This window comes from Pleuronectes platessa, chromosome 10, assembly GCF_947347685.1.
Source record: "Pleuronectes platessa chromosome 10, fPlePla1.1, whole genome shotgun sequence".
NCBI classification, from domain to species: Eukaryota; Metazoa; Chordata; class Actinopteri; order Pleuronectiformes; family Pleuronectidae; genus Pleuronectes; species Pleuronectes platessa.
The window spans coordinates 5,291,307-5,314,451 of NC_070635.1; the positions used below are offsets into that span (position 1 = coordinate 5,291,307).

Sequence of the window (23,145 nt, forward strand, 5' to 3'; positions counted from 1 at the left end):
AGTATTTAAGTTGCCATGGAGCAAGGCCCGTAGCCGGAGGGCAGTATCCCCCGATCTAAATATGCACATTTTATGATGTTTGGAGATCAGTTATTGGTTAACAGTATAGCTTCAAAACCATGTGAGAGAGAGAGAGAGAGAGAGAGAGATTTTTCACAAACACTTTATTTACATATTTTTCATTTTATAAACAGTTGCTTACAGTATGCAATAAATAAACAAAAGTGCTAATGTATAAAAACTCGGTCTGTTAAAAAGTGTGGAAAGGACAGCTCATTGTTGGTGACGGTGCAGAGTATGTCGTTAAAACACCAAATTCCTTTAAAAGACTCAAGATCAGATACCATTGTGTAAAAACTGAACTCGAGTCGGAGTCTGGCCCAGAGGCTTACCACCCACACTGCCCCTGTTCCGGCCCGTCTCTGTTCTCTCCCCTGTTCTTTCTACTGATGTAAATGGCCATCGCTCTCTTATCTGGCGTGGTTCCACTAGCTCTTGCCCTGTGTCCGCGAGCAGTGTGTGGATTACTCTCCTCTGCCCGTTCTTTTTCTCCAGACTGAAGAAGTAGCTGGTTGGAGCATCCATTTCAGTGATGTTCTGGAACCGAGACCTGACCAACGCGCCCTGTACTTTACTTTCTAGCAGGTCGGCTAAAGACATTTTTTTTTCTTTGAGGCTTTCAAATATACCCTTGATATTCCGATGGACTCACTTAAATGTTCTAGTTCCACGATGTCAGTCTCTAGATCTTTCATAGATCGGGTGGCGTCTTGTGTGACATTGAGGGTGTGCTGTTGACACAATAGGCGTATTTGTGTCTTGTCATGGTCCCACCACTGCCTAAGACTGTTAAACTCGCCCTTCCTCTTTCTAAAAACACCCCAGAAAAATGTAAAGACATCTTTAAAATTCTTATCGAATGTTAAAACAGAATTAAAATGCCAATAAGTGCTCTTCAGTAAAACAATCCTGACAAAAACATGAGATAAAAGCAGGGAATGATCACTAAAACCAGCAGGCATGATGGCACAGCTTTTAAAAATGTTAGAGTGATGTTTAAAAAAATACATCCTGTCTAGCCTGGATGAGGAGACCCTACTCTCTCTGATGTGGGACCAGGTGTACTGTCTGCAGTCTGGGTGCATCCTCCTCCACACGTCCTCCAGGCCGTGAGGAGTGGAACAACTGCTTTAAGGAGTGCTGAGAGGCTGGATGAGGCTCTGCGTGGTTGCGGTCTAAAATCTCATCTGCAGTGCAGTTAAAATCCTCACCCAAGAATAAAAAATCCTCCATTGCACAATCATTAATAACTTCACATATTTTTAGTAAAAACTGCTTCCTCTCTGCACCGGTTGTTGGAGCATAGACGTTAATAAAAACAGCAGAAAAATGGTGGAACTGAGCTTTGGCTAAAAGAAGCCTCCCCTGGATCACATGTTTGACCTCCAGTGCGTTCGATTATAAAGCCGTGGAGAAGAGGAAGCCCACTCCTCCACTCAGAGAAGTGTTGTGACCTAAAATGGCCTCCCCTCCCCACTCCCTCCTCCAGTCAGACTCATTATTAAAATCACTGTGTGTTTCTTGTAAAAACATCACATAATTTTTTTTAATTTTCAGTTATTTTCCTTTGATCTCTTGCACCGTTCACGTTTAAAACCCCAACTTTAAAAACATCCATGTTGTTTAAAATGTCAGAAACAACAACAGTAAACAATACATTAATTAACACACACATTGCTGTCCTTTCCATCACTGCTCAGTTGTCTCTTTGCTTTGAGCACCAGTTTTTTTATTCTAAAAACGTCCTGGTCTGTGAGGCCAGACTCCTCCCTCTGGCTCATGTGGATTCTGGCTGAGGAAATAAAAAGACCTACATCTGGGAAGTGGTCTTCAAGTTTAAGACCGTGTTGATTTTTTGAGAGATGTAAAAACGATTTAAATTTGTCTATTGTAATTAATTTCTTTTTTTGACTGCTTAGAAAAGCGGAGCGATGCTGCTGTCAGACACACACTCACTTTCACTCACATCACTGTCCATTTGTACTTTACTAGTCTTTGCTTCATTTAAAACTGTCCTGGCTGACCTCCTGCGTTTGACTGTTTGTTTTGATTTTATTGCTTCTTCCTCATCTCCTCCTCCTCCACCTGTTCACTCCATGCCACCCTGCCCTCCCCTGCTTCTCCTCCTTTACTTCCACTGTCCCCTCCATCCTGCTAAATGCTCTTTTCTTCACCTGTCTTCTCCTCCACCTGTTTGCTACCTACACCAACCTCTTCTTCCCCTTTACCTCCCATTCTCCTTTCCTCTACCTCACCCAGAGCACCCTCACCCAACCCCCCCCCACCCCCCACCCCACACACACACCCCCCACACAACCCCCCCTCCAAAACATTTCTCAGCTGTGTCTTCCTTAAACTGTTGAGTGTGATAATTGGGGAGGAGACAGACAAGCAACAAGAGCAGAAGTCACTTCAGAGCAGTAACAGAGAGAGAGTGAGACCGAAAGGTAAAATACAACCTTTAACCAATTCTTGACATATATAATGTTTTGAAATGAGAAGGTTTATGTAACAAACCTTCTCATTTCAGCAAAGCCAGCAGTGAGGGTGTGAGACTGTGCTGGAGAAAGAGTGAGGATGTAGTGTTAAATATAAACTATACAGTTAACAGTGTTGTGCAAGTTCACACCTCTCATGAACCAGTTCAAAGTTCAGTTCACACAAGTAAATATGAATAGTTCACGTTCATAGTTCACCATTTAAATTCTGAACTAGTTCATAGTTCAGTTCATTTCATAGTTTAAGGTGGAAAGTGAGCCATTTTTTGTAAGAGACCAGAGCTGTTGTGTTGCAGGTATGGCCTGCCCCTTTAAGGAAAGTTTGTAGTGTGTGACGTAGTGCACCTGGGTATTGTGGGAAGACACCCTAAAACTGTGTTTAGAACGAGAAGTGACGGAGCACCTAGAGGTGATGCGAGTGTTGCTCCTGCTGTATATCCGAGAAATAAAGTGGCCGCATTCCAAGTAAAGAAACATTTCCTCCTCCTTCTTCACGGAGTGGTCCGGACAGCGAGCCAAGATAACCCGTGAGCCGAGCTCCAGACTACGGCTCGGAGCCGAGACACTGGCCAAAGAAGAAAACACTTGGAATACGTTGCTTGTTTGGTGTGCATGTGTGTGTGCGATGAATCATGGGTAACGTAGTGCGAAGTCGAGTTACTTGGTTCAGGTTAGGCTACATCACGGACATTTCACGGGCACTGAGCAACGACATGGTGCAAGCATTCGATTTAGACAGCGTCTCTCCACAGGAGAAGGAAGACATTCCGTAACGTTTTAGCTAGAACTCAGATAATATTGTAACGGACTGGTAGTTAGGTTTATGTTCTGTTTGACTGCTATGTGTTTGTTATGACTTATGTTCAGCTAACTACACCATGTCAATAAGTATTGGGATTTCCAGAGGTTCAGTGAACCAGTCGGGGTGAGGCAAGTGACAGTTCTAGACCAATGGCTGGAGAGTTATCTGGCATGACAGGCTCTCATTGGCTGATGAGTTGGTATGTCAAGGGTGAACGAGGAAGGGGAGTGAAGAACACAGTAGTGGGTGACAGGAGTGTCGGAGTTACAACAAGAAGTGTGTCGTGTTCGCTGGACTTTAATAAAGTTACACATAAAGAGAGAAGTTTCCTGTCGTCTATAAGCGAGGACGCTGAAATATGAACGTGTTCACCGTTCAAATTCATTATTTGTCATTGAGTTGCGTTCAGTTCACCGTTTTCACAAAAGTGAACGTGTTCAATGAACGCGTTCTTTTGCGTTCGTTCATGCACAACACTGACAGTTAATGGTTCACAGTTGGACAGGGGTCGTGAAACATGGAAATGTTGAAACATTTACAAATATAAATCGATTCAGAGCTGCTGCTTGTTCTTGTAAAAGAGCGACTCAAGGAAAATCCGAACAGGCAGCATCCTTTATCAAGACGATGATTTCGATGGTAGACTGTCCTCTGGTTCCGTTACTGTATTTTCTGTGTCAGGTTCGTTGGAGGAAGAAGAAGAAGAGACGAACTTTCATCATATCAGGATGTTTGTTTTCATCTGGGCGACTCTGCTTTTCTCTCTGAGAGTCAGTGATGCTGAGACAGGTATTCACTTTTTAATTAACTCATATGCCAACTTTATAGTTATGAAGAAAATAGGTGGAAATAGTTTGCAATTAAAAACTGACAAGGTTTTCATTTGGGATTAAAATTTGAATATGATTTGAATATTTGAATTCCTCTGTGTTGTGTTTGCTGACATCATTTTGTATATTTAAAACTGTGTATAACTGATAGCCTTTCGTTGTTTTTTGGTATATTTTAAAAGTTTAAATAATCTCTCTCCCTGTTTTTCTCTTAATGTTTGCATTAACAGGTTCTTCAGTGTGGGGGAAAACAAGTTGTCCGTTGACGGATTACTGTATCACTCTAGTTGAAGGAAACATAACAGCGGAGGCCGGGCTCTGTGTCGTGATACCATGCTCCTTCACTGTTCCTGAGAATATCAAAGTCTTACATATAGTTTGGTTTAAATGTGAATCGACTGAAGGGAACTGTGGTGATGGAGACATGATTTTCAACAGTAACACCTTCAGCGATCAGGTTCAGTTGGAGTTTAAAGGACGAGTGTCACTGCTGAAGTCTGATGTGAGCCAGAAAAACTGCAGCATCATCATCAATGACCTGAAGGAGTCGGACTCTGGAACATATCAACTCAGAGTTGAAGCTTTACCGGTGGCAGGTTCAGGAACATTCTCCCAAACAGCAACTGTCTCTGTTAAAGGTATGAACCATTCTGCTGTATGACATGTTTGGTGTATTTGGGGCCATAGGCTGCAAATAAACATGAACGACACTTTTCCATTTCCTTCCGTTGTACAAAATACGTGTGATGCCACGTTGCACTTTTGGTATCAAAGTTTGCACAGTAGAGATGTTGTGATGTAGAGTGGTGTCAAAGTCCCGTCAGTACATGGGCTCAACCGATTGTAGGACCAATTAAGATGAACTCCCTGAAATGAAAGAAACAGTTATTGTGAAAAGTTAATTTGAGGTGAAGTTTGAGTTTTTGATCCATGTCCCATTTACTATAATGGAGGTGGCAGGGTTAATGACCTGTACTGCAGCCAACCACCAGAGGGTGATCAAGGGAATTTGGCTTCACTTTAGTTGAGATGTCATGTCGTCCATCTTTATTCACAGTCTATGGGTGGGACATAAAGTAATTTTGGCCGTTGTTTAGCTGATGCAGATTCCTATCGTTGCCCCATTTTTTAAAAAGTTAATGAAGGGAATGATGCGTTCTCATCTGACTCCATTCATGAACTGGTCTCCCATCAGGTCTGAGTCAGAGGCCCACAGTGATGATTCCCCCTCTGACGGAAGGACAGCTGACCACACTGACCTGCACTGCTCCTGGTCTCTGCTCTGGATCTGAACCTACATTCACCTGGAGGTGGCGAGGAGGAGGAGAGAGCGACGCTGACCTCACAGGAAACATCACGGCCTTCAAAACTGAGAACGTGGCTGCGTTCGCTAAGAGACGCAGCTCGACTCTGTCCTTCTCCCCTTCAGCTGAACATCACGGAACCAACATCACCTGCACGGTCCTCTTCCAAGCACACGTGAGCACAGAGGAGACGGCGACTCTGAGTGTGAGCTGTGAGTAGAACTACTTAATTTCTGAGGGGCTGAATTTTACAAGAGGAAACGTTGTGCTTTAACCAAATTATATGACTTTGCAACGTGTGTTTTTGTATCGTAGATGTGAAGAAAGTCAGAATAACCCAAATTGCATGTGTTAGTGAAAGCAAGAGTCTGACTCTGAAGTGCACTGTTGACAGTTTCCTTCAAACGTTGATCAAGTGGACTGAAGTTTTTGACCAAAGCATCAAAAATGGAACAGGAACAACTCTGCGGAAAAACACATTCAATGACTTGCTCTATTAAAAGAAGAAAGAGGAACTGCCACTCTCTCTATCTTTAATGTCACAGCAGGGCTCAGGGCTCTTGTATCAAAGCTTTGTCCCCAAAATTTTTCTTAGTACATTCAATCGTATGGGCTGGACTGATGAAGAGGAGTTCAGGAGCTTCAGGAGAGGAGCTCCCTTCACTACAGATTGTTGGATCTTTTGCTCTGCAGAACTTTTACATTTACAAGAAACCTATGTAACACAGACTAGAGGGAAGAACAACAGTACAATGATAATGTGCCTTCTTTAAAGAAGATTCTGCTTCCTCTCTACAGACCCGCCCACTGAACCTATATTGTCTATGAGGTCTGAGGTCACAGAAGGTCAGACCATCACCATCAGCTGCACTGTTGAAAGTCTCCCACAGTCAACTCTCACCTTGATGAGGATCAACAGAAATAATCAGCTTTTAAAAATCAACGGAAATAATCTTTATTCACGACCCATCAACTCTCTCTCCCACAAGTTTACTGTGACTTCAGCCGACGCTGGCTGGTACTTCTGCCGTGCCCAGAACACTGAGGACTCAAAGGACAGCAAGCAGCAGGAGTTGGTGGTGAAATGTGAGTGTTTCAGCTGCGGCCTTTTTTTTTCAAACAAACAGATCAAACCAAATCTTCTTTTAGAAAATCTATCTATAAAAAAGAAGCTTTCTTATGTATTTTTCAGATGTGAAGGTTCTGGAAATACAAGAGGCTGGAACACCATATTTGTCTTTGTGTATTTTAGGGACTTTCTGCAGAAAGGATCAACACAGGGTCACAAGGATCTCAGAGTGAAGATGGAGAAAAGTCAAATGCAAGGATCTTATATAGGAGAACAAGGCTGTTTGCCTGAGCCAGTTCAGACTGGTTCTGTAGGCATAGTTTAAGACAGGTACTAAAGCACAGGAATAAATGATTTGAATACATTTCCATTGGGTTCTTTGGACAGTCAATAAGTAATGGAAAGGACAAACTGGTTTCAGGTCATAAACATTTCAGGTCTTAAACAGGTATGCAAGAAGTTACTCTTCAACTATTAAATAGGTTTCAACCACACTAACTCATTTTCCAATACACATGCAATGTATTGTTTTCAAAGGTTTGCATGTTATTGTTCTCCATTGTGTAAATTACTCCACTACCTACAAATCTAAGATGACCTCAACCACTGATGAAATAAAAAAAACTATATTAAGCATGGACATTGTATATTATAAAGACCATTATATTGGACAGTGGTTAAATCTGACAGTTCTCTTTTTTCTATATCTTTGGTTACTGCAGACAGTCCCAACAATGTGACAGTTCAAGCCAATCCTGGTCTTGATGTGAATGAAAATGTGTCGTTGACACTGAGCTGTTCTGCTGAGTCCAACCCACCAGTGAGCTCTGTCACCTGGAGGAAGACGACTGATGGGAGAGAGGAAATCATCCAACAGACTCAGACTCAGACCTTCAGGGTGAATTCAGCCAGTCCCTCTGACAGTGGACTGTACAGCTGTGAAGCCACCAATGATATTGGAAGTGGAAAGTCACAGCCAGCTGAGGTTAAAGTCAGATGTGAGTAGAATGATGCACTTGTGATGATGAATAGATAAACAAGGGGGATATATTCTACATTACTGTGTATAAAGTAAATACTGATCAGACGTGCTGGTTCCAAAAAGAAGAAAACATTACTCCACAAAGTCAAAAACATGACAGGGTGCTTTTAACTATGGTGTAAATTAATTAAGTCATTAAACTTATCAAACATTTCTTTGAACGGAGAACGTCTATTTCAACAATACTACAGTGGCTTCTGTCATAACTTGATATATTTAAATAGCACTTCTCAAAACAACGTAAAAATGTGATTCCCAAATTACAAAAAAAGAATAAAACTAGAACTATGTCAAATTATAGAGCGAAGTAAGATAAAAGTATTTATTTTAGTTTTAAGCTAGTCAGGGTGTTTCAGAGCCTCAGGGTTCTTGTTTCTAAAACTCTGTTCCCCAACTTTGTCTTAGTACAAAAGCTTTGTTTATTATTTAATGACATTTCAAGTTGTTTATACTTCAACATCTATTTCAGATAGACTTTTTGAACAAATCATTTAAAATAACGTTTAGCAAACCTACTAAAAAATAAGTTAAAAAAGTAATCTCCCATTTAAAGTTTCCCATTCTTCTCAGTCTGGTTTTAAGAGCAGTAATAATTTCACTTCATTTGTTGTGTTATTCATGTTTGATCTTTGATGATGTTCAGAAAATGACGTTGTCTTTTCTCCTGAATTTCCCGGCTAGTTTCTCCAAAACACACACACATCACGGAGTCGGCAGAGAAGCAGGAGCTTGACGGGAGGAGCTCCGTGATGCTGAGCTGCTTCAGTCACAGCTTTCCCCCAGTCCAACACTACTCATGGTACAGGAAGAGTCAGGGAGAGGAAAAGGATGAACTTGTGTCAGAGCATCAAAACCACACAGTGTACTCAAACCAGTCAGGAGTCTACTACTGCATCGCACAAAATGAAGTAGATCAAAGTGTGTCTGATCCCGTCCATCTGTTTGAACGTGAGTGAATTTCAAAGCCTGATAATTGTGTTTTATTGCTCAGGAGACATGTGGGAGGTTTATATCAGATCATGTTTTCTGGTTGTCCGTCCATACGTCATATGTCCTACGTCCTTCACACAAACACACAAACAAATTCAAATCAAGGAGTAACTGATTTGATTTTGGTAGCCCAAGGTCAAAGGTCAAGCTTTGTATGATCCTCCCTCTTTTTGCCACAGGAAACTATCTGCACATCCTGAAGTTCATCGTTCCTGCTCTATTTGTCCTGATGATCATCATTTTAATCGTCGTAGTTTTAAGGTGAATGAATAAGAAGTGCATTTGATTAAATAAATACATTTCAGAGATGGTCTGGCATGTGTAACCACATCATGTCCCTCCATGTTTTCAGATTCAGGAGGAAAAAATCTATTCAACAAGGAACAACAAACACCAAATCCCCTTCTGTTTCTTCGGTAATGACACATTTGTTTAAGCCTACTTCTTTATTGAAAACATCTGGACAGAAATTACCCATCTTGTTTGTTTGTGTGTGTGTGTTAAAAATTGTTTAAATCATAGTGTCTGGTCATGGTGGCCTTTTGTCAGAACATTGTCTTAGCACAATAGATTTTTTTAATTATTTCACTACCAGTCGTTGAAATTTCTAAATCTATTTCTAATTGGCTGTTTGTATATTGGAAATCACAGGAAACAGTGATTATGGAGAGTACAGGTATAAGATTCAGGATATTTAAGCCTCTGCTTCATCACTTCTGACCTGTTACAGCTGTAAAACTACTGATTCTTGTAAATACTCTAAATTATGTAATAATTTCAATATTATGTTATCAAATATGTTTTAAAGGAGATATTACAAAGCCTGCAAAGTCCCAGAATGTGTTATTTGTTTTATTTGAGAACACACGATGCAGGGATCTGAAACAAGACAACATGTGCACATCATATTAAAAAATTATGAATAAAATAATCTATTATGATATCTACAATCCCTCAAATTGACCATGTAGAGCTACTGCCTTCCATCTTCTATCAGTATTAATCTGGCTCTACAGGCAGACGTGTCTTTTACTGTTCAAGCTGTTGCTTTTCCCTCCTTGTTCTTCCATATCCTGCCCTCACTGTTTGCCCTGTCAGTAGCTGTCTATCAGTGCACTTATATCTCAGTATACTGGGGCCAGAGATTAAAAGACAACCTGTACAGCATCCATTTTAGAGCATGAATGAAGCGATTCAGTCGCTTGATAATCATGTGATTAGAGGAAACACAAATCGTCAGGAGATGAAACCTCCCCTTCACCCATTTATTCTGTGCAACGAACAAAACAATTAAATCAAGGAAAATGTCTGTAAGTCCTAAAAGAATCAGATGTGAGTCTTGTATGAACTTTATTGTGCATTACATCCAGAAACTCTCACACAAATAATCTATAAACTACCTCCACTCTCATCCTAGAATGAACCAGAGAGCCTGCCCGACTATGAAAACATTAGTGATGTAACTGCACGTGCACCAACATCTCCAAATCTACTTGACGAACACACCAGTGAAGGTGAAGTGGAGCTGAACTTTCCACAGGTGAGATTCACAGCGACGCCCCGACGTCAGACGACCAACAGAGACTCCAGCAGCTCACACCAAGATGAGAGTCTTTACTCTAACGTCAACATTTGACCCGAGATGTTCTCGTCAGGTCAGGTCAAAAATCGTGCAGGTCTGTCAATGTGAGACATGAGCCTGCTTTGCCTTACAAAGGTCCTCAAATCTTGGGGCAACGTTTGACTAACATATCCTCAGGTCATCCTCGATCTGTGCATGGTTGTGATATTTAGTTTTGAGCGCAGTGAGTCTTGAAAAGCCGGCCCCGCACAAATAAGTCGACGCGAAAAGGAGGATCATTTTTAAGGCTAAGATTAGGCTACAAATAGGCCTACTGCAAGTGCAGGAAGGTATTACTAAGGAAGGAGTGAGTCTTTAAAAAGACTTTATAAAGCAATGAATATCTGAATGACAGAGGAAACAAGAGCAATCACACAAACTCTGCCGGGTGTCGTCTCAGTGAGGGTGAGAGCTGACCATGCCTGCAGTTGACACTCCTCTTTTGATTGGTGGATCAGGAACGAAACAGTAATTGATTTGTTTGTGTCAGTCCAGCCCCTTGCATTTCGCCACTGAGGGAGCCTTCACTAACCAGTGACAGGTCGGCGATCTTTTTTTAATTTTTTTTTTATCTCCGTCTGTGACATCGCGCAATATAGAAATATTGATAAGACAATCCTCAAAAGATTCATAAATAAAAAAGAGAAAGGGGAAATAAAATAAGTAGCCTGGAGTGCAGTAGCTGAGGTAAAGAGAATATTCACAGAAGAGATGGAGGAGGAGCTTGCAAAACACTTGAAACAACTAGCTGACCAGTTCCATGGCCTTGCTCCAGTCAAGTGCCGTGAACTGGCATTCGAATACGCAGAGAAAAACAATATCCCTGTCCCTGCCAATTGGATAGAGAAACAATGTGCAGGTAAGCTAGGGTGTGCAAGAGATCACATGAATCATAATAATCATAAATGTGCTTTATTGATCAATCCCCATGATTCTGTTACTAGTCCAATATTAGTGGTTGACAATCTAGCTGTCAGGATTTTAACAATTACAACATGTGTTGTTATGGTAGTTTTAAAGTGGAAAAATTAAGTGGATCAAGACACAAGACCACAATCATATTTTCACTGCTCTTTGTCCTGAAGACATTCTGATCATTTCCATTTCTAGAAAACATCCTGAATTAATGGGAAATGTGTAAATTTGACTGATGTATCATTTTAGCTCACCTAGAGGGGATCAAATGTAAACAAAATTCTCACATTACCCCGCTCTCCTACTTAGGTAAAAATGATAAATATTTGAAAATGTCAATTAAAGGTTCTGGGGAAAATAGTGAGCATAGCTAATTGTGAGGGATAAACGGTTAAAACCCTTATTTTGCAACTTAAAATGTATATCATGTGAGTGTAAAATGATTGTATTAATAACTTTTTATATTATATATATATATAAATGACATGCAGTTAGACAAGAAATGCTGAGAATCACTGTTGAATGTTTTTTTTGTGCTTTCCAGTGTTTTGAACTTAATCTAAACCCACACATCTGAAATGTAAATATCCTGTTTCTCAAAATAAAATGAAATATGTTGGAACAAATTATGAACTTTAAAGTTTATTGACATTATTGTGGGATTTGTGAACATGTCACTGCGTGAAAGGGTTTCTGAAGAATGCATCTACACGCAAAACGTATTGCATCATGAAATGGACATTATCTTGTGATGCATTTCTATTAACACACCATGTAAACCTTTTATTTACTTGAGTTAAGTAATGAGTCAAATAAAATAAAGTATATGACTATGTCCTGAACTTAAACTCTTGAGTATCCAAAGTAAAAGTAACATTTTTGAGACTTTTAGATATTATTTGATACGTTATTACATTTTCATACAGGTGCAACATTGAGTAAGTATTTTAGTTGCAATGGAGCCAGGCCCGTAGCTGGAGGGCAGTATCCCCCGATCTAAATATGCACATTTAAGATGTTTGGAGATCAGCTATTGGTTAACAGTAGCTTCAAAATGATGTCAGTGGACAATAGCATAAATGACTTACCATTGTGTTTGAGTTTGCATCATTTTGTTTTTAAAACATAGAAACGTGTGTCAAACAGTTCATCCACAAAAGCAAAATGTGTTATACAGAAAATACCATATTATTATGATACCTCCGCTAGGTGTGTATTTACCTTGAGCCTGTTAGTTCCATTCTAATTGTCAAAGAACATGTGGCTATTAAATTGTTTTGACAGGATCAGATTGGTCTTTGTATTCCACAGCACAGCGATGTAACACTGATTCTGTCCTTAGTGGGAACAGTGGGAACACTGGTCCTTCTCTCTCATCATCACCACCTTTCTGTCTTTCTCTCTTGGGCTTGACTTCAGCCTCTTGTTCCTTCCAAAAGGAAAGTCTGTCTGAAGAAATCTCTTCATTTAATTCTCAGTGAAGAAACACAACAACCCAGCTTGTTACTGTGTGTTGGAAAATAAACACAACAGCTTCCCCAGACACGAAGTTCTTCCGTTATTTCTCTACTGCTGCAAAAAGTGAGGGGTGTGAACCTTGAAGTGAGAAGCAGCTTCAGCCCTGTGGGGGGGGCCAGCCGCATATCGTTGTAATTCACTGACAGCCAATCAGATTACGACATTCTTTGTGTGCTGTCTTGGTGCTGAAGTGTTCTTTCCCTGTCAATAGTTCTGAACTGTTTAATTAGTTTCAAATGACTGGCAGGCTACACTCAACCTCATTTCACTCTGAAGTATCTACACATCATGAAGTTTAGTATGTAGTATCAGTACAATACAGTATGCAGTAATACCCTGAGAGCATATTTTTTATCAGAACTGTTGCACTGTTGCATTCAAGCCTATTTGGCCTTTTCCTCTTATTGAAAAAACAAGTGCCTGCAGAAGCCTGTTACTTGAATTCAATTTTGGATTTCTCTAACTTCTCTGGGTTGGAGATTTGTTGGAAACATTTCAGATAATGCAGATATACAAATCAACAACACATATATGTAGATGTAGAACTTATAACACTTTTTAATCCAGATACGTTGCATATTACAGGTTTAAAAAAAGAGTCATGGAAACATCTTACTGTGTGGTGGCTCAGGTGTTTGAGTGTCGGTGGGGGGGGGGGGCAACAGAAGGACCTGCTAAGAGAAGTAGGATGGAAAAAGAAAAAGAGTAGCAAGATGTCACAACACTTTAAATAACACTCTTTATACTTATTATAGACTGTACAATAATATAAAGGACACATTTGGGGACCAGGAATACTGAAGATAAGACTTGGGAAACATCTTACTGTGTGGTGGCTCAGGTGTATAAGCGGCAGAGGAGATCTCAGGATGTGGATTCCTGAAACGATCAATGGTTTAATTAGAACCAATGTACTATTTACTATTTCTTTTAAATTTTCTATTCCATTTACATGCTGAATAACAGATATGGGCAACAGTGTAGACATTGTTACGGAAAATATAAAACATGTTAAACAGCCTCTGACAGTCCTCCCACTTTGCTGGGGACAGAAAACAATACACTTTATTTGAAGGGAAACGAAAGACAATTTATTGATTAAGTCTCATTAAAGTACTAATTACAAGTTTGGAACTCTGATTAATAAGTATATTAATAACTATAACTGAAATTAACACATAAGTAGTTAGCAAAGTTGAAGGAGATAGAATTCTTGACCGTGTAGAGGTTGGCAAAAGTGAAACTTATACAACATTAACGAAGACAACCATTTTTCGAAGAAAAATATTTACCATGAAGCAGACATGGGAGTAAGTCACTCATGTGCAAGTCACAAGCAAGTCTCAAGTCATAACCTTCAAGTCTCAAGCAAGTCCAAGTCACTGTGGTTAGAATCAAGCAAGTCACAAGTCAAGTCATTGCTCAGGTCAAGCAAGTCACAAGTCAAGTCATACAAAAATCATATTATCTAACCCAGTTTCTACATTTAAAAATAAGTCAAGAGACTGGTTCACAATCACAAGTTGTTTTATTTCAACATTAACAATCATAATGTCTACACATTAACAATAACTCAAACTATTGAGCAGCCTGCTTACAATTGCCCAACTTACTGAACTGCTTGCGTCCACCTTCAGGAGGGTCACGCAATTTCTCAATGGCCTGTTAAGGCATCTGTCTAAGGTGCTTCTCATTAACATTTCTGTGAACAAAAAAGTATTGTATCATCAACTAAATGGAACATAAAATTAAAATAAATATATCAAAATAAATAAATAAATATTGCCTGAAATGTAAACATTACTGAAATGAAAAAACATTACATCAAACCATGAAAACGTATTCACCATTCCTCCCAGGTGTCAGGCTCCAAATAACAGGGACAGCAGTGGTTGTGTAAGTGGCGTTGCATAAATAAGGTTATTTCATTTTGCACACTTAATAATCAATATTTTAATAATAAATCTTAGGTTAAAATGTAGATAGTGTAAATATGAACAGGACGAAATAACAAGAATAGCATGTGGCATACCAAAGCCATTATGTGAATAGTTTGAAAATGTTTTTTTTGATCATTACCTCCAACCTATGAACAGAATCAATTAGAACCTCTAGGTGGCTCGCTGTATACGAGAACAGATCAAGTCATCAGTCAATCTCCCTACATGTTGTAGAATATTATTTGCAATACATCGACTTACAATGCATTGCATTTGCAAAAAATTAAATTTGAGAGTACTTTGTCACTCAGTTGTGAACGATGGGGTCGCATTATCACCCCACCATGGCTGAACACACGTTCAACAGGTGCACTTGATGCAGGGACTGCCATGACCCTTACCGCCACCTTGAACAAAGAGGGGAGGGTGCGCCTGTTCATGGCCCAAAACTGAAGGCAGCTCTGTCCATCACAAATGTCGAGGTAGTGGTTCAACTGAATTTGGGGAGTGGAATTTGAACTCATCTTCATATTTTTGCGGTATGCTGAGAACAGCCCAGTCTGACGCTCTGGCTCTGACGGTGTAAGTGGCTCATCGGTGATTGGACTGGTCGTGGTCATGGTCATGCCAGCATCTCTGAGAATCAAGCCTGATAAACAAGCAAAAACAATAGTCACAAAATATTTCTATAACAATTTCAATTTTGTCCACTTCATTAACATAAATGTGGGAGGGAAAATATTAGGAACACTTTTCAATATATTATTCTCTCCAGTATACCACTATCACCCACTACAACCTCAATAATAACTATAAAGTAGAATTATCACCTTTCTGACAATGTAAACAAAAACTGAAGTGCTCAGTGTGTATATATCAACATACTAAACATTCCTTTTACAGACTATTTCTTCTTAGGTCTGACATTTAAATTGGATTAATACAGAAAAAATAACATACTTTTTATCATCACAGACACATCCTCCTTGACGTTTTCAGGGGCCAAAACATCATGGGCCAACCACATGGTGCCGAATGAAGGATCCAGCAAAGCAGCTTTTAGGTATAGAGGGTCAGAGAACGGCAAGGTTGCTCCATCACTCTGGTCATCTGCCATCCTCACATGTACAAAGATCCCTCTGAATCTTCTTTGGAGTGATTCTTGCAGGCTACGGATCAAACCACCCATGTAGTGCACTCTCTCTTTTTGATTTTCCAAGTGATGATTAAGAGAAAGGATGCAGGGTACCACAGCACTTATAGTGACAATTTTTTCTCCTTGTGTGAGATCCGTGGCTTCTCCAAAGGGTTGAAGAACATCCACCAGTTCCCTTATCTGACTCCACTCTCTAGCTGTGAATACTGTCTCTTTGTGTCCCGCATCTTCAAGAACTGCAGACAGTTTCAGTTGGTCACAGTTAAGCACTGATTTCAGTTGCCTAAGTGTGGAATTCCAGCGTGTGGTTACAGAGGCAGGGATTCCACGCTGTCCAAACTCCATCTCAAATTTGTCTTTGAAAGTGGTGCTCGTGTGGAGCAAAGAGCTCAACCTTGAAGCTTTGGAGAGAGCTGCACTGATTATTTTAGTGTCTTTAAGGCCATCACCTATAGTCAATTGAAGGGTATGTGCAAAACATTGAAGTCTTGTCTGGGACTTTGCACTCAATACATTCTCAAACCTCTCCTGCTCTTCCACTGTCAGGTTGTTCCAAATGTTGAAATCATCATGGTCGTCATCTTCATCTTCCTGTCCAGGAAAACATGTACTGAACGCCTTTTTCATGTTTGCAGCGTTGTCACAGATGATGTGGTCGACCTTTTTCTTCATTTGATATTCTTCACATATTTGCTCAAATTCTTCACAAATTCTTTCCCCTGTATGGGAACCTCTGAAGCGGTTGCATGCGAGCAACTGAGATTTTAACTTCGATGTTGATCCAATGTTCTGTGACTCCAAGAAAGCCTCTCATCCTGCGGTCTGACCATATGTCTACAGTCACTGACACATTATCTGCCTTTGCTAGTTCATTTTTTAGCTTACTTTGTCTATCTCCCACCAGACTGTCAATCTTTGAAGTAATTGTTCTTCGACTGACTGGACAGGAATTGTTGTCCACTATTGACAAAAACTGATGAAAGCTTTGATGTTCAACGATGGACAATGGCATGTTGCAATTTATTATGAGGTCCGACAGTATTGAGTGTGTAATGGCTTTCTGCTGGGGATGGTTGCAGTTGTATAGTGGCACACTCCTTGATTCGATGAATTGGTTGATTGAAGGCTGTTTAAGATCCAAAGTATCTTTGGTATGGATGTACTCTTCATATCTGTAGACAGTAAAAAGAAAAGAGGAATATATTTACACATTATGATTCATATATTATTCATTGCATAGTAAATCATTAGTTTAGTTCTATGAATGCAAGAATCAAATAAGATTACTTGTTATCCTGGAACTGCTGACCATATAGCTAGGACTCAATCAGTCTGTTCAATTTCTGTGAATTGGCTCTTTTAAAATGCACTGAAATGTTCATACATTTAAACAAAATCTGTTAATATGCAATGTGGGATGCAGTTTTTATAGGGCTTATGACAAGTCAAATTAAAATGTGAGTTAAATTTCCCGAGAGAAATATTGACTTTAGGATAAATGTATAATATTCATATATATATATATATATATATATATATATATATATATATATATATATATATATATTCTCCACTCCTCTTTCTTTCTTTACACTGTAAGGTAATAATGTGTTAATAACTTCATCTGCTTGTATTACATATTAAAAAATAAATAAATGTGAGAGTGAAAAGGCTTTAAATAAGACAGAAAATAAAATAGAGCCTCAAATCTATCAAACCAAATTCCCTTAAATTCCCTGGCATACAGGATTTTCAATATCAGTGTTACACAACCATCAATCAAACACATAGAAATACACTCTCTTCACTCATAGTTTTTCTCAAACTCTCGCTCTCACACACACACACGCGCACACACACACGCACACACACACACACACACACACACACTCACTCACACACTCACACACACTCGCTCTCTCTCTCTCTCTCAAAAACTTGAAGTGACACGTTAATCTGCAGTGGCAATCCGCGAGTCGCGGCCGTTAATCAGCGTGCATAAATATGCACTGACTTGCTCGTAATGTTAGCTTAATAAACTACTGTGTTGGAATTCATGTTAGCAACCGTTACCTTTCTAGTTAACGTCTGGCCCATTTGACCAGCCAATAAGTTAGCTAAAGACACTTTTACTGCGCATTTTATTGAGAAGACATTAGGTTATAGATAGCCTTCTAGCCACGGTCAATTTAAGATATGTAGGCCTAAGTGTTAGCAAACGTTAGCTTTGTAACAGCCGTACAGCTAGCTAAAAGACACAGTCACGTAGCTTACCTTTTTTTGTGGGTTTTGTAGTGACGGATGAAGTTGGATGTGGTGGCGATCGTGTCACTGATTTTTGAGCTGCAGACCTTGCATACCGCTGTCCTCTTTTTCTTATTCTCATCGACAATGTAATCTTTGAACCCAAATTTAATTATTTTTGGTCTTGCCGCCTCCATGACTGCTGCTCCTGTGAAGACCTGCTCACGCAGCGGCAGTTTGTCTGTGCAGCGCGCGATCACCCGAGATGCGTACATTCATTGCACTGTAAAATCACCCGATCATTTTTCAAAATAAAATAATAAATATATAGGCTAAATATATAAATAAAACATAATTTCTAACTTAATCTAACTTTTAAAAAGTCGAGTCATTTCGAGTCATCTGTCTCAAGTCTAAGTCAAGTCTCAAGTCATGAAGACCAAGTCTAAGTCAAGTCGAGTCTTTTATCAGTGTAATTCAAGCAAGTCTCAAGTCCTCAAATTTGCGACTCGAGTCTGACTCGAGTCAAGTCATGTGACTCGAGTCCCCCATGTCTGCCATGAAGATAATAAAAGTATAAAAACACCAACTACTAAATGTTTACTTACTAAATACAGATGTGTACGTGAGTATTTGTGTGCATGTGTGTGTGTGTGCGTGAGTGCGTGAGTGAGTGAGTGTGCTTTCAAAATGGCGGCTGGCCATTATGAAGACAAAGAATCACTGTTGTTTACACCATGTGGCTGAGATCACGTGTGTGTTCTGCTGTGCGATGTAGCTTGTGCGTCGCTGCCTAAGAAGGTTTTAGCAGTCTGCTGCAGGCAGGCCTGCTTGAGGGTTGGTAGAGCTTGGCTAGGGAGGAAGTTTCCCTAGCTTGGTGAGCTGGAGAGCTACGCCTCTCTTCCATCGAAGTTTATCAGAACAAGAAGTGAGCTGGAGAGCAACACTTCTCCTCTAAGAGAGTTGAGCAGAAAGAGAATTAGGAGAGGTGGAACTGGGCTTGTGATATGCTGGCTACCTCTCAAAGCCAGAGTCAGCTGGGGATTGGCTCCTTCCTCACGCAACCCTCAAATGTCCACCAGTGTCACCAGTCTGCCTGGTGACCTCATGGGTCATGGGGCCCAGAGTGACCTATAGCGGTTGAAAGTTGTGTCCAAGGTCAGTTTTGACACCTCAGTGTGAAGTTGAAGCACCCTGGGAGACTAAGTTCTGGAGGATCTCCTTCGTCTCCAGAACAAATGAACATGTGGTCAGATTTTTACTAAACATGTAGGCTGAGCTGTAGTTCACAAATACTAGGTCCCAACAATATTACTATTATTATTTTACATTTAGTTCAGGTTTCCTCTAAGTTAATGAGTTTTTATTACTACTGCAAAGACTGTTATGCCAGCTGCTCCTTCACCGCCATGCTGCAAGCTCTGAACGGCGCCATTGATGAAATGGAGGCCGAGGCTGTGAAGATCGTGGCTGCAGCTCTCGGGAGTGAAATGCTTTTCTCTGCGTGCGATGTTTCCTGTTTACGTGTTGTTCAGCTGCACTTTTATGTTTATTCAACTCTTCACAAACCCTTTTGATACGTTTTCACATTGTTAGATGAAGTTTTAAATAGAGACATTGTAAAAACTATGTGAGCATTAATTCTCCAAATAAATATGAAGTAATGAAAACTGCTCTGTGTTGGAGGAAGTGCATCTGAGTGCAGATACTGTGAGAAGCTGCCAACGCTATCACCGTAATCATCACACCTACACGAAACTGTTTTCTAGCTTGCATGACAGGGGATGATAATCATTTTTTTGCATCCCCTTTCAAAATTTGAACACTTCCTTTTCTGTATCATTCTCGGAGGGAGGCTGTGTGTGACAGACTGATACAAGTGGGTCCTCTGAGGTAAGAACAAGCTTCTATGGTGATTTATCTCCTCATGATGTTAATCTACTAGAGTAAAATATAGTGTTTCAGAAGTTTTATTTACAGTATATACACTGATTACAAACAAGATGATTTTTTTCTTTATAAAATTCATAATAATTTAAAACCCTTTTTCTTCCATTGAGTTGAAATGATTTTTTCCAAATGAAAACTCAAACATCAGTTTCAGGTGTCGTAGTTCCCTGAAGACTGAGATGAACCCAAAGAGACAGATGTGACTTTTTAAACAGTATATTTCAGACTAAAGGTTCAACAATTTAAATGTAATAAAAATACAGTTATGTTTCCAGTCAACATATTTTAAATTTGTTCTGGGGTTTCTTTGGATAAAAGAGATTTGAACAAGTAGCTAATGTCAAATAAAATTAAAACAGAAAACAACTATATTTTAGAAATTAATATGTGGCACAAATAATCCATTTAATTTATTTTGCTGAACGACAAATTCTGTGTAGAGGTGAGGTGACTTTGTGTTTTCAAACCACAAGTTCACAACCATTTTGACATGAGGAACAAAACAAAGAAAACTCTAAATGTCAGTAAAAGAAATGAAATGAGAAAGAAGGAAATTCTGAAACAAAATGAAAAATACATTTTAACACACGCTTTTCAGTAACAAGAGAACATTCTGTGATCTTATGATGTTTTTATCCACTTTTCAGTTTTTATTTGTTTCAGGAATCCAGTTGTCGTCCCACATGAGATGGAGGCTCAGACAGTCACGTGGTTAGTTTTTCTGGCCCTGATAAAACGTAAGGATTTTATTTCTCCACTTTAAAACAATGTTTTGTATTTTTACCAACATTTGCATAATTAAAGATGAACTGACCTCTCCACTTGTGTTTTTACCGACAGATGTTTCTACAAGTGATCCTGGAAATCCTGTTGAATGTATGTACATTAAAAATTTAAATATTAAGATATATTTCGGAATATACATAAAATTACAATCAGTAGACAAATGTGTCCTTCATGCCCCGAGCAACCAAGGCTCCTCTGGTTGGAAATATAATTAATAACCAAACGTAAATGAAAAACTAGGGCTACGTTGTAGCACTTGCGGGCCCGAGCACCCGCACGTTGAAGCCTGTTGCGGTCGGTGGAGAGAGCGATCGATGACCAAGCGCACATCATCGATCGAGCATGCACTTCTCCACGTTGCATGCGTTTTGCTCTCTGCGGCAGTAGGTTTGCCAGTAGGTGGCGCCATCACTATTATTACACACAGACTTATAGATCTGTTCAAGTAGCCGCTCTGATGTAGCGTGAGCAGTTTCGTGTCAATTGGACAATGTTTCCGCAACTTAATTTTCACACTGATCAATAGGTGGCGCTATGATCCTGAACTAATATTCATATATGGAGCTGTTCTATTCAGGATTGTGATCATAGGTCAGTAGTTTGGAGCCGGTTGGATAATGCAGAGTGGATTAACAAAGTACTTCCTGTTTCCTGGCGAATCAGTAGGTGGCGCTATGACACTGAGGAAATATTGACACATAGAGCTGTTCAGGCTTGGACTCTGACCATGTGACAGAAGTTTTGTTGTGATAGGACAATGCACAGTGGAGTTATGATAACATCGTGTCCTTTGGCGAAGGAAAATCCTTCGCCGCACATCAATGTTTACACGGTTTGAGGAAACGTCACAATTCTGACCATGATCTTATGACTTGACTGATCTGATTTGAGCTGTATATCGTAAATCAGCCAGGAGCAGTTCATCAAAGTATAAAACATGTCACTTCCTGTAGCCACCAGGGGGCGCTGTAATTTCAAGTCATAATTTCTGTGTAGATGTCATCAGGATGGCACCCTTGTCTTACATGTCTAGTTTGGACTCGATTGGACAATGTATGTCCGAGATACAGAACCTCGTGTTTTGATGGCGTTTAATCAAACTCAAGACGCCACGCCACGGTCACACGGTGTGACGAAAGTTCAATCTCTTAATCACTTTTTATCTCCATCTTGTTGTGATGGCACTGATCTTAATTTGAAGTTAATCTGATGAAAGCCCTGGGACAAGTGCATCAAGTAAAAATGTGGAATATGGAAAAAAAATGGCCACTTAATCCAAAATGGCGGCCTCCCTGTTTGGTCAAGCATACCTATCCAAGATATTTTTTTGTTTGTTATGAAACGACACATGTCCCGATAGATTTGTATAAATGTCGGCCATCGTAGTGCCGGGGTTGCCCTATAGGGGGCGCTGGTCAGTTTTTTTGCCACGCCCATTTCTTAAAACCATATGAATATCTTCAGGGGGGGGCTGTTGTTACACACATGTAGTTTGAGAGAGATAGAATCATGAACACTGAAGTTACAGCAATTTCGTGTTTCACGGCGAGTTGATGAACTTTAATGCCACGCCATTCATATGGCGTTTGACGAAAAGTCACGGTAATCTTATGTCTTCATTGTCAATGTCTTGGGACCCATTTGATACAGTTTGACATGGTTGAGGTCAGTGGATGAGGAGAAATTCATCCAAGTGTAAGACAAGCAAAAAACAAGACATTTCCTGTTGCCACCAGGGGGCGCTGCGGTTTTAAGTCATCATTTATGCATAGATGTCATCAGGCGGGGACTATTGTCTTACATGTCTAGTTTGGACTTGATTGGAACATGTATGTCCGAGATACAGATGCCCGTGTTTTGATGGCGTGTAACCAATTTTTAACGCCATGCCACGGTCACACGGTGTGATAAAAAAAAAATCCCTCAATCATTTTTTATCTCCATCTTGTTGTGATGACACTCATCTGAATTTGAAGTTGATCTGATGAAAGCCCTGGGACAAGTACGTAAAAGTAAAAATGTGGGATATTGCCAAAATGGCCACTAAAAGCAAAATGGCGGACTTCCTGTTGCGTTTTTCATAATGCTCCATGAGACTTTTTTTCATGACTGGTCACGATACACCTATATCCAGATTTTGATGAAAATCCGTTATGTGGAAACCTAGGGGCTGGTTCCAGGGGGCGCTGTAGAGCCATTTTGCCACGCCCAATTCCAATTACTCCAGAATACTAAAATATCCGCAGACCTTGAATTTCCTGCAAAGTTTCATAACTTTTTGAGCATGTCTAGACCCTGAAAAAGCCCCCCAAAGGGAAATAATAATAATAATAATAATAATAATAATAATAACTAGGGCTACGTTGTAGCACTAACGGGCCCGAGCACAGGCAATTTCAAGTCTGTTGCGGTCGGTGAAG

At 39.9% G+C, this 23,145-nt stretch overlaps 2 protein-coding genes across 2 annotated transcripts; one reads left to right on the forward strand and one right to left on the reverse strand.

Moving 5' to 3' along the window:
• Window positions 1–2,436: 2,436 nt before the first annotated feature.
• On the forward strand, window positions 2,437–11,711 carry LOC128450144 (B-cell receptor CD22). Its single transcript, XM_053433639.1, has 9 exons — window positions 2,437–2,507; window positions 4,042–4,149; window positions 4,421–4,828; window positions 5,386–5,706; window positions 7,286–7,561; window positions 8,287–8,553; window positions 8,775–8,856; window positions 8,948–9,011; window positions 10,013–11,711. The coding sequence occupies exons 2-9, from the start codon at window positions 4,089–4,091 to the stop codon at window positions 10,229–10,231; spliced, it is 1,698 nt and encodes a 565-aa protein (XP_053289614.1). The 5' UTR covers window positions 2,437–2,507; window positions 4,042–4,088; the 3' UTR covers window positions 10,232–11,711.
• Window positions 11,712–14,760: 3,049 nt separating this feature from the next.
• On the reverse strand, window positions 14,761–16,500 carry LOC128449211 (uncharacterized). Its single transcript, XM_053432272.1, has 3 exons — window positions 15,550–16,500; window positions 14,991–15,238; window positions 14,761–14,772 (listed from the first exon to the last, which is right to left on the reverse strand). Exons 1-3 carry the CDS (start codon window positions 16,415–16,417, stop codon window positions 14,761–14,763), a joined length of 1,128 nt encoding a protein of 375 aa, XP_053288247.1. The 5' UTR covers window positions 16,418–16,500.
• Between the last annotated feature and the right edge of the window lie 6,645 nt (window positions 16,501–23,145).

What these genes read in the sequence shown, in the direction of transcription:
- LOC128450144 (XM_053433639.1), top strand. Translation starts at nt 4,089, where the DNA reads ATGTTTGTTTTCATCTGGGCGACTCTGCTTTTCTCTCTGAGAGTCAGT. An exon ending in GGCGACTCTGAGTGTGAGCT is followed by an intron (nt 5,707 to 7,285) that starts GTGAGTAGAACT and finishes TGGTTACTGCAG; the next exon opens with ACAGTCCCAACAATGTGACA. An exon ending in TTAATCGTCGTAGTTTTAAG is followed by an intron (nt 8,857 to 8,947) that starts GTGAATGAATAA and finishes CCATGTTTTCAG; the next exon opens with ATTCAGGAGGAAAAAATCTA.
- LOC128449211 (XM_053432272.1), bottom strand. Translation starts at nt 16,417, where the DNA reads ATGAAGAAAAAGGTCGACCACATCATCTGTGACAACGCTGCAAACATG. An exon ending in TGTGTCTGTGATGATAAAAA is followed by an intron (nt 15,239 to 15,549) that starts GTATGTTATTTT and finishes CTTGTTTATCAG; the next exon opens with GCTTGATTCTCAGAGATGCT.